At 57.6% G+C, this 16,514-nt stretch overlaps 1 protein-coding gene across 12 annotated transcripts in view; it reads right to left on the bottom strand.

Annotated features, from left to right (window-relative positions):
- Positions 1–5,244: 5,244 nt before the first annotated feature.
- The window catches only part of COBL (cordon-bleu WH2 repeat protein), a 267,995-nt gene continuing 256,725 nt past the window's right edge, over positions 5,245–16,514 (bottom strand). For 7 of the 12 annotated variants that reach the window (XM_086697068.1, XM_086697073.1, XM_086697071.1 and 4 more), the window contains 4 exons: positions 13,815–15,610; positions 12,817–12,936; positions 11,943–12,197; positions 5,245–6,302 (listed from right to left, as the gene is read on the bottom strand). In XM_086697068.1, the coding sequence (XP_086553194.1) occupies positions 6,255–6,302; positions 11,943–12,197; positions 12,817–12,936; positions 13,815–15,610 (2,219 nt within the window). In that variant the 3' untranslated portion in view covers positions 5,245–6,254. Of the gene's footprint in view, positions 6,584–11,924; positions 12,198–12,816; positions 12,937–13,814; positions 15,611–16,514 lie in introns of all 12 variants that reach the window. The other 5 variants (XM_086697070.1, XM_086697072.1, XM_086697075.1 and 2 more) reach the window with 2 other exon arrangements.

The following is a 16,514-nucleotide window of genomic DNA, read 5'->3' as shown; positions in this document are numbered from 1 at the left end:
ATAATTCTGGAAAATTATTTTTGTCCCCAGAGCCCTCAGGCCTCTTTCCGGACATTTTGAGCACCTCAGCTTGATTTCACTCAACTGCCACCTAGCAGGGGTTAACATGTTCTTGCTGCTGTAGATGTGTTTTCCAGGTGGGTTGAAGCCATCCCCTGTCACAAGGTGGAGGCCCTCATGGTGACGAAGAAATTGTTGGAGAATGTGTTTCTCGCTTGGGGTACCTTCCGCAACCTCCGGTGATGGAGGCACCCGCTTCACTGGGCAAACCATACAAGCCTTAATGAAAGCCTTGCAAACTTCCTGAACTTCTCACTGTCCCTGTCACCCTCAATCATTTAGGAAGACTGAGAGAACTAATGGGATTCTCAAACTTATAATTTTTTTAAACATTTATTTGTCATTGAGAGAGAGAGACAGAGCATGAGCAGGGGAGAGGCCGAGAGATGGGGAGACACAGTATCCGAAGCAGGCTCCAGGCTCCGAGCTGTCAGCACAGAGCTCCACGTGGGGCTCGAACTCACGAACCGCAAGATCATGACCTGAGCTGAAGCCGGACATTTAACTGACGGAGCCACCCAGGTGCCCCAGGATTCTCAAAGTTCTAATTTCTAAACTTGCTGAAACCACTGGACTCTCTTGGCCTAAGATGTTGACCTTGGTCTTGCCGACTGTTCACAGTGCCCACTTTGGGAAACATAAAGTCAGTCCACACGAGACAGTCACCACCAGACCAATGTCATTTGGTATACAACCTTCCGTTGATCCCTTGTCTCAAGCTAGTGTGACCGGCTTCTGTAAGTCCTTGATGTCTTATGCTCCAGCTTATCATCAACAGGTTAGAGATGCTTCCCCAGATCCCAATTCAAAGGATCCTGTCGTTCACAGTCTGGATCCTGGCGACTGGGTGGCCATTTCCTTGGAAATGTTATCCGAGGAAGACAGTCCTTGAACTCCATCAAAAGGGACCTTGCCAAGTGCTATTGACACAGACACGGAGGCAAAACTGAAAGGTATTGAGCCTTGGACACACACGACACAGCTAAAGACCGTCCCACCTGACACCTGGTCCTGTGCAGGCTCGGGAGACATCAAAGAAACTGACAACAGGGAGAAGCAGCTGACATCAAGATCGACGGTTCCCACCCAAAACATGGCTCAAGACTTCATGGTCTAATTGAACATGAAACCCCTTCTTTTTCTTTCCTTTGTTCTGACTTCGGCCTGAAAAGATAACACTATTATCTGTACCCTCCCAGGCCACTGCTAAGAGGAATAAGCCATTCAGACTGCCTAATTTGTCATCAAAAACCCCACTGTGTCTGTGATGCTACAGAACCCTCCCATGACCCTCTCACCCTCCCATGACCAGAATTTCTTCTATACCTGATGTCATTATACCTATAATCAACCCCCCTGAGAAGTCACTTATAGAGTTGGACTTTGGTGGACAGAACCTCCAGTGCCTGGAACACCTCTGATCATAACTACTCGCTCAATCAGACACAAGTACCTATGTTCGCACCCCCACGCGGCTGTGGTCATCTAGGTCAGACACGCTCCCGGCCGTGGGAAGACCTCACTGGCAGCACCCATCTTTGCAAGAAACGTGGAACAACTTTCTATTTCAAGCTAAGAGATTTACTTCCCAACGCACTGAATAGCTCACCGATCCCTGACTTGGATGGGCAAGTGCAGCCATCCTGGTGAATGAATCCATTAAACAGTGCGCCACCTTGGCAGGAGTGACGTGTGCCCCAGCAGGATCTCTATCCTTGTCTGTGGTGGCTATCATTCTCTGTGGGCCTATGAATGCCTAGATGGCTGGCGTTGGGTGGGTGGGTAACTGGGCAATGCCTCTGAGGTTATTAACTGTGCCCCTAACTCCTTACAGACTAGGATAGCTCACTGGTCACCTCCCCTGAATTTATGTCATCGAACTAGAGAGGACCTACCAGGGGTCCTTCAGGATTCGGGATTCACCGCCTTTGGCGGATCTCTATTTCCCCATCTAGGCATGAATACAAATGAGACTATGGCCAGAAACTCTTGAAAGTGTTGGGGAATCCACCGCCAAGCATTCGCTGCCCAATAGAAATCCCTAGACTCTCTGGCCAAGGTTGTAACAGGAGAGCCCTTGATTATCTTTTAGCTGGGCAAGGAGGTGTCTATGCTGTGGCCACCACCACTTGCTGCACCCAGATCCACACTCCAAGGGAGGTTGAAACTGAGCTGCATAAGACCACTTGGCTTGAGCAAGTGACTCTTTCAGTGGAGTCGTGGGTTCGAGCCCTGCATCAGGCTGCCTTCGGCCTGGATAGCCCTGTGGTCCCTGAGACCTGCCGGTAATTCCATTCTCTCCCCCCAGCCGCCCCTTCCCTGCACCTAGGGGACAATCCCGGAACCCTGAGCTCCTGGGGAGCCTCCCCTCTTCCCCACAACTCAGCATTTGCTCAGTAGCCATTGACTAAGCAAGTCCTTCTGGAACTTTCTACCTGGGATGCTCTGCTTTACTGCCTCAAGGCTGAGTGGGGCAGAGGGAGGGCCACAGGCAGGCAGACCAGATCCAGAAACACAGGCTCCATGTGGTCATCCTGGGCTCACTGCCCACCCTGGGGTCCCGGCTGGAGGCAAATCCCCTCCAGTTCAAACGACGCCCACCCGCGGCACTACTGTCCGTCCCCAGGCCTGCAGAGCCTAAGGGAGCATGACACAGCTCCCGTCTGTCACAGAAGCCAGTGGATTCACGTGCAGACGCCACAGCGTAGGAGGCTCCGCTTGGAGACCTGGGCCGTCTTTGCCTCTCTCTGCAGGCCAGCGGGGTGGTTGGGGGCGGTTTCCTGTGGGAGGTGGCAGGGTTTTGAGGGATGAATAGGAGTTCTCGTGCCCAGCATGGAAGAGTGAGCCCATGTGGTGTGTGGGGGAAAGGACAGGCAGGCCCGGGTCTGGAGGGTGAGGAGAGCCGGTGGCCAGGGAGAGCGGTTGCCCCAGCCGTACCTCAGCGGGTTTGGAGAAGGCACCGGCCAGAGCTGCGGTTTCACCTTGGCCAAGCCCTTTGCCTCTCCGGGTGGGTCTTTCCACTGGGGCTGGTCCTCCACCCAGTATTCGGAGAGCTCAGGCTGAGGAGGAAGGTGAGGGCGTAATGTGTGGATGCCAATATTCCTGCATTGCCTGGGTCCGCACCCACCCGAGGGCCCGGGATCTGAGACCCCAGCAACTTTTTTTAAGCTGTCTTCACACTCAGCATGGAACCCAATGTGGGGCCCCAACCCACGACCCCGAGACCAAGACGCGAGCTGAGATCAGGAGTCGGACGCTCAGCTGACTGAGCCGTGCGGTGCCCCGGGAGTCCAGCAACGTCTAAGGCGTTTTCTTCCATTTGCAGAAGGAGCGGCCTCCGTTGGCTGGGCCACCTGCCCGCCCTCACCTACCCCGTGCCCGATCGGGGAAGTTGGCCAAACCATTCGTGAGCAGGTGCCGACTTAACCGCGGCCTGATCCTTCAGCTCTGAACGCATTCGCATCTCCGGCCGAACACGCAGGGGTGGGAGGCAGTGGCCTTGACCCTGGGAATGTCTCGGTGATAGAAATGGCCCAGTGAGGAGCCCCCCGGGGCTCCTCCTGAGTGTGCGTCCGAGCCGCCCTGCCGAGGGCTCACGGCTTCTCCACGCTTCCAGTGTTGCTCCCTTCAGATGCCCTCACCCCTCCTTCTCCCTGCCCTCCACGCCTCCACCCGAGGAGTAATGGTGGCTAATTGGGTCAGTTTCCTGAACTCCCCTGAGCCACGTTTTGTCCGAGCTGGTGTCCCTGTGCGCTGACAGGTTGGCTCCTGGTCGTGGCCTCTGCTGGGGAGAGAGCTGATCGGGACCCGCCCCAGGAGACTTGGGTCATGCCCTACCCTCTGACCATCCCATCCCCACTGTGGGGGAGGTAAGAAGCGGTCAGCGGGAGCCACAGACCATTCAACACAGAGGGAGGAGGGCTTGGGAGTTTTTTCTCTGCTTTTTCCTCTTCCTTCTTGTTTTGTTCTGTTTTTGTTCGTTTTTATTTGAGCGAGAGAGAGCAGAGGAGAGGGGCAGAAGGAGAGAGAGAATCCCAAGCAGGCTCCATGCTGAGCCGGGTGGCAGGTGGTGGTGGGGGTTTCTGGCAGGGGAAATGCAGGAGGCATGGGGGAGGGCCATGTGCTGTCTGGGTATGTCCCACAACCTGGCACCAGTTTCACAGCGATGCAGGACACAGGTGGGAGGGGATACAGGCCCCGGGGAGTCTTCTAGACTGAGTTCAGATTAAATTCTGGAGGAACAGGGGAGCCCGGCATGAGAAGAAGAAGGTGATCCAGTTGTTCTGTTAGCTGCTCAACTTTCTCGGACCTCAGTTGCCTCCTCTGGAAACCGGTGCCTCGCCACCGCTCAGGTTTACCGAGCACAACCAGGGACAACTGTGAAAACCTGGGGGAGAGATGAACTCACGACCCACATGGCTGTACTGGTCCCCATTCCACAGTCCAAAGCCCAAGGCTTCGAGATGCAGGATGTAACACAATCGCAGCAAAGGATCAAAGGATAAATTTAGCATAAAGCTGAACCCTTCCCTCGGGAGAGAAAGGAAACAGGGGTAGGGTGCGCTTAACTGGACAGCCTTTCTCATCTTTGAGGTCCCCTTCTGGACACCCCCACCCCGCCGTGTCTGCCCCCCTCTTGGTCTGGCTGAAGAGCGAGGCTGCTGTGGGAAAAGGGGGGGGGGCAAGTTGTGTGCAAAGACCAGGGCTCAGAGGCTGGGAAACGGCGTATTTTTGCATGACCACCATGCCTCACACTATCCTCGTCCCTCCAACACACTGAGCAAATCCTGCCACAGGGCCTTTGTACCTGCTCTTTCCCCCGCCAGTTACACATCCACCCATGGTCTGCTCTCTCATTTCCTTCAGGGTTCTACTCAAACATCACTGTATCCCTAAGGACTCTCTTCATCGTCCTATTTTACTCTTCACCCCTTCTCCTGATGTTCTATGCAGTATCCGCTTCCAAATATACTTAATATTTTGCTCATGTTGCATATGGTCTGTCCCCTCCCCTATAAAGTAAACTCCATGAGGACAGGGATTCTCATCTGTTTTGCCTTCTGCGGCCCAGAGGAGTACAGAGGCAGTCATATGTGTTGATTGAAAAAAATGAATCTCTCCTTTCTGCTTTGGGGCTACGGGCATCCCAACAAACCGTAGCATAAAGTCACAACTTCCACACAATGAAATTCATTTTCTTTTATTTGTGGCACTAAAAGACACATAGTGGAGACAGTGTGGTTTGAGAGGGACCGGCTGACGCTCTTGCCCCACCGGGAAGTGAGCAACGGCCATTGGACAACGCAGAGCAAAGTTTCCATTCTACGTGATGCCTGGATCTGCCGTGAGACATTAAAACGATCCCACCGTGTGTCTGTTGCTTGATGAAGACAGAGATTTCATTTCACGAGCTCCTCTTGATTTCTATTCATGTCTTAAAGAGCTCTTCCCAATGCAACAAAGTGCTTTAGAGACAGAAGTGAGAGACTAGTGCTGTGTCTAAACTTCATTATAAATACCGGCAGCAGAATTCCGTGTCCTTCGAAAAGCCTTCCATGTGATACAGGGGTGACCCTGATCTGTTGGGCGAAAGCACCCAGACTGAACACAAACCATGAAATACCAGCACAATTTTGATCCGATCCTGGCGACACGCACACACCCAACGTCCCCGCTCCGGGCCCCGTGCAGGACTTCGGAAGGTTCCCAGGGAAGTCACCGGGCTCCATACACAGCCCTCCTGGGGGAGGCTCATTCTACCTCACAGCCCACTGGGGACACCTGCAAGGTGGGGCACCGACCGTCCACGCCAATGCCATTCCGATCTCTGTCACCGCCACCCCTGGAGAATCAGAAATGCCTGTCCATACATCAAGTACGATTTTATTCTGGGCGGGAACAGGTGATTTTTAAAAGCATAGTTGGTCAGATCATGGTCTGCGATCCTCCGGGAGGTCATAACTCCCAATATTTGAGGGATAAAACTCCAACGGTTTCATGACTCGACAGTCAAACTTTGAAAAAAGCCTTCTGGCTCTTTTGTTATGAGCAAAACATCACAGAGCTTCTGACATTCGGATCGTTTCAGTCGGTTTCTCCGTATCTCCCTAGAATTCAAAAGATTTCAAACAGCGAAATGGTCGCAACCATCTATCTATGTGGTAAATTCTCAAAGGTCCAGCATTGGCCGAAGGTCACCACGAAGTGTAGTCTTGGGCTCCCGCATTTAGATCCCCATTAACCTGCCAACAAGAAAGGTTTATTGGCAACGTGAAATACTCAGAGGCAAACACGTCTCCTTGGCACCTAAGCTGTGCAGCAGGGCGGAATCCTGCCCTCTCTTGGAACCATGTCGCAGGACTGAAAACCAGCTGTGTGCGTTTGGCCTGTAGACCAGAAAGTCCGCCACGTCCCGACGCCCCCTGCCACGTGGCAAGTCCTCAAGCAGGGACTGTGGACGGCTCACGGGGGTGGGTTTCTGCCGCGATCTGATCTCATCGAAGATTTACACCAGCAAGGGCACCTGCAGAGGAGAGAGAGCCGCGGTTACTCGGGGGAGCCGGATGGCCCAACGGGGTCGGCCAAGGGTGCGGAGGTCTGGGGGCTGAGGCGCTAAGTGCAAGAACATCCTTGCCGTGACTCTCCCTACATTGATACCCATTCTGCTCATGTGCCCCAAGGAGAACGTGTTCCGAAACACAAACACCCTTAACGCCTTCGGTGCCAGTCTTTTTCAGCAGAGGAAGCAGGGACCCGCGAGAGGTCCGCACCTCTGGAGGTCCCTGTCACTGTGCTAGAGCCGTCAGCTGCCCCCAGGCCCAGCCCTCCCCGAACACCACCCCCCCACCCCTCGCTTCTGGGGTCTTCCTCCTCTGGCCAGGCTTTGCATGTGGGGTGCCTCCGTTGGGGATGTCCCTTTCCACCTGGAAAGCTGCGTCTCCTTCAAGGACAGGTGTATATACCACCTTCGCGGAAAGGTTCTCCTGACCCCTAGTCGGGGCCCATCCAGTCGCCCCTGGTGCCGTCGGTGACCCCATTCTACTGCGGTGTCCCAGACTCCCCGCTCCTTCACCGCTGGAGAGGGGCCCCTTGAGGAGAAACCGTGGGGCTCCCCCTCCCCGCTCTGGGCACGGAACTTACTGAGCGCCGTGTATTCGTGGCACGAGTGAGCAAATGCGCATGGAAGTCCCTATTCTACCAAATGCACGGCTCAAACTTCCACTCGCAGCTCCGCCCCGCACCCTCCCATCGGTCCACTTGCAGAAACCCTGATCTGGAGCGCGGCAAAGGAGGTATTTCAACGGCCTGTGATCACACAGCGAAGCCAGAACCGACCTGTCTGTGCCTCTGAACGGGTCCACTGTAACCAAAACGTGCGCCGGGTTCACCCCATGAGCAGCCCAAACCGAGCGTGTGACGGGATGCGCTCAGGTTTGTCGTCACGGTCTGACGTACACGGCCGGGAGCGGGGATACCCTGGGCCTGTGGGGAAGACGCCTTCGGGGCTGGGGAAAGAGGGTTGCTGCTGCTGTTGGTTTCTGTCCCTGCTCGGGGGCCTGCTGGGTGTTTACGGGGACAGCGTCACCCATCTGATCGTGACTCACGGGGTCTGTCGTCAAGGCCAAGCGTCACGACACGCGTGTGGGAGGAGACGCGGCCGTGCAGCCCCAGCAGAGGTGGCAGTGGAGGCATGGCTCCCCCAGGATCCCCAGGGCCATCGGGCTGCCCCCACCTGGCCCAGAAGGAGTCTGGCACACGAGGAAGCCTCTCTGGGGCTTTCATTGCGTCCCTAACCTCGTGAGAAGGTCCTGCGGTCAACAACAAACTGTACCTCTCTTTCTGGCTGAGGACCCACGAGGGCATAGACACTGTCCTGAGCAGGTACCACGGGCCCCGGACCCGTGGGGGTTTCTCAGCAAGTGCTTGTGGTGCGGATGCTTGCACATGTAAAGGTTTGGAGTGTTTTAAACATTTATTTTTGATAGAGAGAGAGACACACACACACACAGAATCCGAAGCAGGCTCCAGGCTCCGAGCTGTCAGCACAGAGCCTGACGCGGAGCTCGAACTCACGAACAGCAAGATCATGACCTGAGCCGAAGTCGGACGCTTAACTGACTGAGCCACCCAGGCGCCCCTGGATGTTTTAAATATAAACACAGATTAAGAAGGTGCTCGGGGCACATTCCAGGCCCCCTGAAATAACGCATTTAGAAACACACCGCTCAAGTTAGCTGCACACAGGTTCCCCATTACTGTTAGTGCAGGGCTGAGTGGGGGAGGTGGGTGCTGCGTGGTCCATCTGAGCCCTGCACTCAGAAAGAGCAGCTGGTCCACCGAGGAAGGGCCCGCGGACAGAGCAGAAAGCAAATGCTTTCACCCGGAGCTGGAAATCTCTCTGATCGCCACAAATACAGAGGCAGGGAAATTAATTGGTTCACACCGCAAAGGCCACTGTACTCTTGACTGCGTTGAAGGATGGCGTTCCTTTTTAAGGTGGTTGTTCCTTAGGTGCCAAACTGATCCTTTCGCATTTTACTGCATCGCTGCCAGTGTGAAACCCGTGCGATAAAGGTAGGGGGACTGGCCATCCCGGGTGTAGCCCCGACGGTCCTGCCTGCCTGAGAGCCCTTCCAGAACGGCCGGGCACCCCAGTCTGCAGGAGGAGGCTGGGCTGACAGAGGAGCGGAGCATTTGCAGCCCCGGGAAGACCAGGGACCGCCTCCGGTGCACACAGCCCTCCCGACCACCCTGGCCTGGAGCCCTCACTGAGCCCAGGAGCTGGTGAAGGGTGATGTGCACACACGAGCGCCCAGGGAGAGCTCTGCCCACGTGGTGTGGACCCCGGAGCCCACAATTTATGGCACTTGCCCCAAGTTTACAGGGCCCTAACAGCCCAAAGGGTAAAAGGGAGCCGAAGAAAAAATACGAGGCAAAGTCCCAATGACCTGAGCCTCCCGTGCCGTGACACAGCCCCAAGCGCATTGGCTGCAAAGCCAAGAGGTCACCGGGGTCCACGCCGAGCAGAGAAGCAGCATCTTGTGAGCAAATACAGAGATGGGCCCCGTTGCCTGAGTTGCACATTTCTCCCCGCGCCACAGATCTGCCGTTCCGCGTAAATAAGGCGGGCAGGCCACTGGGAAAGAGGCACAGGTGCGTCCTCCTACAGGACAAAGCACTGGCTCCAGGCGAGAACCTCGTGGAGGCTGGAGGCGGGGGGCTGTTGGTCACTTGGAGCACCCAGCCCCTGCCCTCCAAGGTCCCGTCGCCATCAGCGGGTCTCGCGTGACTTTGGTATGCACAGTGCAAGGGGGAGAAGGGGTCCTGGGTCACCGGGTAGAGCAGGGACCCAGTCCTGTGCGTCTGTGCACACGGCGGTATGGCTGGGAAGCGCAGTGATAGAGAGCGAAGGGACGTGGTCCCCCGTGTCACATGCATCCCGGCCACTCCTGCCCAAGGGCGGCTGGTAAACCGTTCAGGCCGTCAAAACCTCACACGTGCCATTTGAATGTGGACGGCACAGATCGTCCCAGGATGGATGAGGCAGGTCACAACACTTACGCTCATCTGAGAAACAATCAACAGGAAGGCCCTGAATGCCATTTGAAGCAGCAGAAAGAAAGTGGCCGCCCAGGACCTCTCCTGCAGCGGCCCTGCTCCCAAGCTTCAGTCCAGACGCACAGGGCCCCTGCTGTGCCAGCCCCACACCCACCGGTCCGTCTGGTCCTGGCCCCCCTGTCCCCAGCTCAGCCTCACCGAGAGAAAGCCTGAGGGTTACACCTGCCGCGGTTCTGCCCCGCTGTGCAACCTCAGGCAAGCTTTTCGCCCCTCTGGGCCCAGGCTCCTTGTGAGGCCTGCAAGGTACGCAGGGTAACGGTCGTTCTGGAAAGATCCAGGGACCGGTGAAGGAAACGGCACAGGTGAGAAAGGGGACAGTCAGTGGTCATACGGTCACACTCGGCATTATCCAAAATCCAAAGATGTCACATTCTCTCTGTCCCATCCAAAGCTCAACTTCGTTCGCATCTGGAGGTGAAGTCACTCGGCCAAAACACCTGAAATCTGCTGACCTGGAGCCTCACCTCCCACCCCTGCCCCCACATCTGATGTGGATTTCCCTCTGAGAAACTCAAAATCCTCCCCCAGGATCAGCTGGGGGCGGTCGGGCCCGATAGCTGTGCTCTGGGCCCCTCAGGAAGGACACTGGACCGGCCGGTGACCCAGTTCGATACTGGGAACTGTGGGGGCGGGGCTGCCTCAGGTGCCGCGTGGACAGCCACTTTCCTCAGAACCCCGCGGTCTCCTTCTTAGAACCCTGACTTAGCCACTCACCCCAGCTTGTTGGGATATGTGTACTAAGTTCATCAGTACGTAAATTCCACAGAAATGAAAGAAAGCATATAGAAAACCAGAAAGCCCCCCGTAATGTTAGCAGCTCTCCCCCCTAAGGAGAGAGAATGTGACATCCTCTGTCTACCCCTGCCATTCAGCCAAGGACGCTGTCTTTCCCTCCCACCCCATCCTGAGGGGGAGGGGGCTGTGTGTCCAGAGATGACTGGCCAGCATCCGTGTCATGGGACGTCTGGGGTCCCTACCGAGGGCCACACGCACACAGCCATGAACACAGCACGGTCACACAGGGACACAGCTCTGGGGGCTGGCCCAAGCACAGGGACCATGCCCCCGGGGGAGCACCCAGTCAGCGGGTGGTCAGGCCATGCTCCGTCGGCTCTCTGGGCTTGAGCGAGGACTGCCCTTTGTGGCCTGCTGCCTGCAGGGATGTGGGCCGTCTCCTGTCCCCTCCGCTGCCACGGGCTCCCGGGTGGATGCAGGACAGTGATCTGCCTTCTTAGCATCAGCAACTCAGCCGTCCCTCCAGGGCCACCTGCTCTCCCACAGCACATGCAACGGGGCGATACCTGCTTTCGAGAACTTTCTGTGCCCAAAGTGACCGGTGTCAGTCCAGTCCTGTGTGACCGAGGCCAGGCCACTCAGGTTTTCTGAGCCTCATCCACTTTCCACAGATCGTGAGGGTAATCTTAGTACTGACCTCTTCAGGTGCACGCGAAAACACCAGCTTAGGGGCTGGAAAGCATCTCTCAGGCAGAAATACGTTCCTCTGGCCTCCCTATAATCAGCGTAACTCCCCGAGCCCACCAGAAATGAGCAGGGACAGAGAATCAATCTCAGACAGACAACCATCTCAGAGCTGACAACACAGATCTCAGAAGCCACCCGGCCCAGGAGCCCTTTGGTTTGGGAATCCCATCGGGGTGGTGCAAAACGCATCTGCTTTTTGGGAACATGAGGGCTCCAAGTGTTACCCCACCAGGAGACCACATAGAAGACGAGAACTGTGGAGAAGCAGAAAGCATGTGCTCTGCTCAAAAGGCTTCCAACTCAAAAATTTCACACATAATGCTACCCAAGACAGAAGGGGAGAGAGAGAGGGAAAGAGAGAACGAGGGGGGCTGGGAGGGAGGGAGGGAGGAAGGAAAGAAGGAAGGAAGAAAGGAAGGAGGGAGGAAGGAAGGAGGGAGGAAGGAGGGAAAGAAATCACATCCACAGCCTCAATCCACGCTGAGGGCCATGACTGTGATGCGTGTTCCCTACAGGACACTTCCCAGATGCCTGTCGGGCCTGTCCCTGGACCACAGTCAAGAGCGTGTGGTGCCCTCCCCAAGGATGGGGAACCCCGTATCCCCGGGGAGCATGTCTGAGGGCTGACCCCCATGCGGTGAAGGCCATCTCCCTCCCTCTGGTCGAGGGGGTAAGGGACGGGGCTTCAGCCATCGGTCACTGCTGCCGTGTTACTGCCGTGGGGCTCCGTGGTGACCTCCCCCTTGCCCCACCCGAACGCTCACAGGGTCACCCATGGTCACCTTTCTCAGTCGTGCGGCCCCTGTGCCCGAGCGGATGGCGTCCATCAAGGCCTGCCTGGCCTCGGCCGGGTTGCCCGAGCTGGACCTGGACGCCGGCCTGGACATGGAGGGAGCCTGGGTGGCCGGAGGGGGCGGGGGCGGCAGGGCGGGCGGGGGCCGAACGCCAAGGTCATCCAGGCCTGGCGGCTCTGGCCTGCGTTCCAACAGCGCTGCGTCTCGGAAGCTTCGAAGCTCCTCGGAGGCGAAGGAGGACACCTAAACAACGAGAAGGTCAAAGGACAAGGTCCCAGAGGGCCTTTCGGAGGGGTGACGTGCTGCCTCAGCCGGGGAGGCAGGCGTGCGAGCTCGCCCCCAAGGTCCCCAGCCGGCGCCCATCTCGGGGAGCCTTCCGGAGCACTCCCTGCCCCCCTGCCCCATCTCGGTGTGAGGACAGGCCAGGACCAAGCGCCCAGCCGTCAGGGAGGCTGCGTGCCTCCCTCGGTGGGTAATACACCGCGCTGTTCCTCGGATTCTGAGACTAGAAGCCGGATAGCACAGTCCTGCCCCTGCGCTTGAGTCCACCTTGGCTCCCAGGCTGTGCCAGATCCGGGCCAAAGCACCGGCAACTTTGTCCCGGAGGTGAGACAAGCCCCCGGCAGCCACGCTGGGGGCTGGGGAGCTCCAGACGTGCTGTGTCCCAGGCGGGCAGGGAGGGAGGGACGGGGGCCAGCTCCCCGATGCGCCTGCCTCTCCCACGCGGGGTGCTGCCCCTCAGTGCCAGCCTCCGTGGTTGCTGGCCTGCCCGCTCTGATGGCGGCTTAGCTGCGGCCCCCGCGTGGGTCGCCGCGGGGCGCGGGGGTGCGAAGCCATCCCTCCACGGGAGGCCCTGTCTTACCTTCCGCAGGCTGCGGGCACCGCTGTGCCCTCGGATGGCCGCCAGCAGGGCCGAGCGCTCGCCCTCTGCCTCCCTGCAGGACAGCTTCCTGGGCCCTGCCTCCGACGCGTGCTCTGCAATCTGGAACGTTCACAGTGTCAACACGTTTCCCCGGGAAGGAGGAGAAAGGCAAAGCATAGGGCAGCACCAGAGGAAAGCGATACCTATCAGGTGAGGGAGGTGAGGGCTCGAGGATCGATTTTACGGCCCCCGCTGGTGGAAAGTAGAATGTATTTCTGCCGTTGGGCAGGGAGTGAACATTCCACACTGACCTCACGCCATCTAACGACCAAAGCGCATGTGTGTGGGGTGGCATGGGACGGTGGCCTCTTAATGTCATGTGGCTCCTGATACTGGTGTAGCTTCTGGAGCGGATATGTGCCTTGAAGCTTTGCAGACCTGAATGAGGGCCCGGGGTCCCCACTAGCTGGCAGCGTGGCCGTGGGCCAGCTCGCCTGACTTCACTGTGCCTCCGTTTCCGCCCCTGTGGAATGGAGATGGCTCCCAAAGCTGAGCGTTGGTGCTAAGTGCCTGGACAGGGGAGGAGGGTGTCATAAACTCCGTCCCTGCCGTTACCGAACAAGGACAGTAGACCCCGCTAACCATGCAGGAATGACCGGCAGGGGCCTGAGTCTCTATCTGCTCACTCAAGGACCAGTTATGGATGAGGCGACCCCCAGGTACGGACACTTTACCGCCCACATCTCCCCCCAGGGGGTCAGGGTCTTAAAGGCAGTTCGGACAACCGCAAACCCATCTGCTTTCGTCTCTTTTGTGGTTCTAAATACTCTGCAGGCAGCAAGGCGAAGCTCCTGGTGGAAATTAAACCCCAGCATTCGCCTCCCTCATTCTTAGCTTGCCCCGCCCCTCCTCCTCCGATGCCACCTGAGAATCTACGTGGGGAGCGACAGGTAGGAAACGGGTGCCTGTGCCCTGCAGGCAGGTGCCTGCCCGTTCACCTTGCGAAGCCTGTCCTTCCCGCCCGCTGAGTGGATGGCCTCCATCAGGGCGCTGTGCAGGGACGTGTCCTTTGGTGCGGGTCTCTGGACAACGGGTCGGAATTTCTTCTTCGGCCCAAAGATGCTGGGTGGCAGGGTGCCATTGGCTTCGGGCTTCTCCTCCTGTTCTAGGGGCTCCCGTCCGGCATGGCCACTGGTGCGGGAGCCTCTCGGAGAGTGAGGAGGCTCGCTGGGGATGGGGACCCACCTGGAGCCATTCACCAGGGTCCTGTCTGGAGTCTGATCGTCTCCTGAGCGGGCGGGCGGGGGATCTGTACTGTCCAGAGTGCGTCTGGGGACGGATGCTGAGCTGGCCCTGTGGTCGCCTAGGCTCTGCTTTCCGCTGAAACTAGAGCTCTGTCCCATAGACACGTGACCCCTCTGGGCGGCCGTGACAGGCGGGACACAAGGACTTCTGCGGATGGCCGCCGGGCCGTCTTGAGCAGACGACTTTCCATCAGGGCTGCTGACCAGCCCCCTGGGCTGGGCTCCTACCGCCGACGCCTCCCGGTCGGCACGGATGCGGGTCTCTGGGAGCGGGCTGGGGGCTGAGCCGTCTCTCCCAGCGGGAGGCCGTCCGGCCAGCTCTGGGGCTCTGCCTTCACGGGTCTCCTCGGCCTGGGCTTTCTGGGGCCCCATCCGCTTGGCAATGGCAGAGGCCACGTACTGACTGGACGTTCTTCTCTGGGGCTTGAGGAACAGGACCTCTGAGGCATTGGCTGCTGGCACTTTCACGTGACGAGTGGCCGCCACGGGTGGCCGGTCTCTCCCCTCCTCCACGTGTCGCCCTGCTTCTCGGTGGGCAGACTGCTGCGGGGGCGATGTCGCTTTGGGGTCCGGGACAGTGGGCTCTGCCCTGAGTCCACTTTCCTGCTGCTGTGGCCTCGTTGGTGTGGTGGGAGCGGGGGTCCTGTTGGTTGAGCACTCCGGGGGCTGGCCAGAGTGCTTCTCCAGAGAGCCGGACCTCCAGAATTCCTTGACCCTTCCAATGGATTGGGTTTCCGCGTCGAGAGCGGGCGACGACGGGGCTACGGTCCTGCCCCCGTTCGCGTGGGGACTCACCAGATTCCCTAGCTCGTCGATCTTAATGGCCCCTGTTGACAGCGATACTCCTCTGTCGTAACATCTCATCTCCGATTTCGGAGGGACGATTTTGTACGTCGTGAGGCCGTATTTCAGTCCGTAACTGCACCCTGGGTTTTGGCCCCGTCGATACCACGATGGCGGTGCGGAGCCACCGTGCTTATCCTCGCCTTCCTTTGCCCTCGCTGGCTCTGATGAACTCGCGCTCTTGCTGGCCTGTGTCTGCCCACTGAGGGCAGAGCCGGGCCCCTCACCGCCGTCCTCTGCATTTGGGTTGTGCGTGGGAAAGTCTGCAGAAGTCGCCTTGGGCTCCATTTTGTTCGGACCCCCATCTTCACAGGGGTCGGATGAGGCGGGTTTGACTTCCTTCCCAAGGCCGTGGGGAGGAGCTGCCGAGTCGGGCACGTCTGCTCTCGTCTCCCGCTGCTGGCTGTTCTCCGCCTGACTTTGCAACGGGTGGCCTCCCCGGCCGGCCACGCTCCCCGGGTCAAAAGAACCAGCATTGTTGTTTCTGTTGGAAAACAACCCCGAATCCACAGGATCGTCTAGGACCTCCCCTATGAACGTTACTGGGATCGCGTCCTCATCGCTGTTGGGGACCGTGGCATCGGACACGCGGCGTCCAGACACGCCGTTCACCGAGCCAGTGCTGGCTTCATAGCCGTCTTCCAGTTCTGCAAAGAAGGACAAACACAAGTCACAGATTGGCATCGCTGGTGATGATTCCCAAGCCAATCGCTTAGTGTAACCACACCCTGGCTTTGATTTTCCTGAGGTTCTTCTTGTGTAAGTTATTTATGTGCATTTTCAAGCGTCATTCCAATTTGTAATCTACACATGCCTGGGGCCCAAGGCTCAGCCCTGCTGGTTCGACAGAGGAAACTGCACGTCCGTGATGTCTCCAGGTACAGCATTCTGGGACGAGGTTTTGCCAACATCCTTCACTTAGAAACTAGTCCTGTAAACCTGAGCCCTCTAGAAACACTGTCTCAGCACAGAATGTGAAGGGGAACTGGGGTTTCGACCTTCAACTTGATCTCGTTCATCAGAAGCGCCACAAAGCACACGGGCGATGAGGTGCCCATGCCTTCAGTTAAGAGGCAGATGACTGAAGCTTGGGCGTCTCAGAATTAGCCCTAAAGGATTTAGCGGGTCACTTGATCAGAGCCCCAGGGACACAGGGTGAAAGATTTAGCTCTGTCCACCACGTCTGAGAGCTGAAAAGCGAGTTGACAAAACTACTCATCAGCTCTGCCGTCTGCTTCCTTCTGGTTTTTGTTTTGATTTGTTTTAAGGCATGGCCAATATCTGATTTCTAGATTATTTTCACTGTGTGCCTTTGTTTGTAAGATCAGCCGGTTGTCTACTGAGATCCCATGCGTCTGCTTTGGCCTCGCGGTATTATCTCCCCCCACTGTCTCTGTAGAAAAGCAGATGCCCCACCAGAAATGGGTTCACGGTCAGGGCGGTGGGTCCTGAATTTCCCTTCAAGAAACGCCACACATTAGCAAGCAAAGGGGTGGGAGTGTGCTCACCTGTGTCACCCAGTGCTCCCCAAACCCATTTTGGCACTGGAAA

The sequence above is a fragment of the Puma concolor genome, chromosome A2 (assembly GCF_028749965.1).
Source record: "Puma concolor isolate L17-30 chromosome A2, mPumCon1.1.hap2, whole genome shotgun sequence".
NCBI classification, from domain to species: Eukaryota; Metazoa; Chordata; class Mammalia; order Carnivora; family Felidae; genus Puma; species Puma concolor.
Note: the sequence above shows the minus strand (reverse complement) of the source record. Positions and strands in the feature narration are given on the sequence as shown.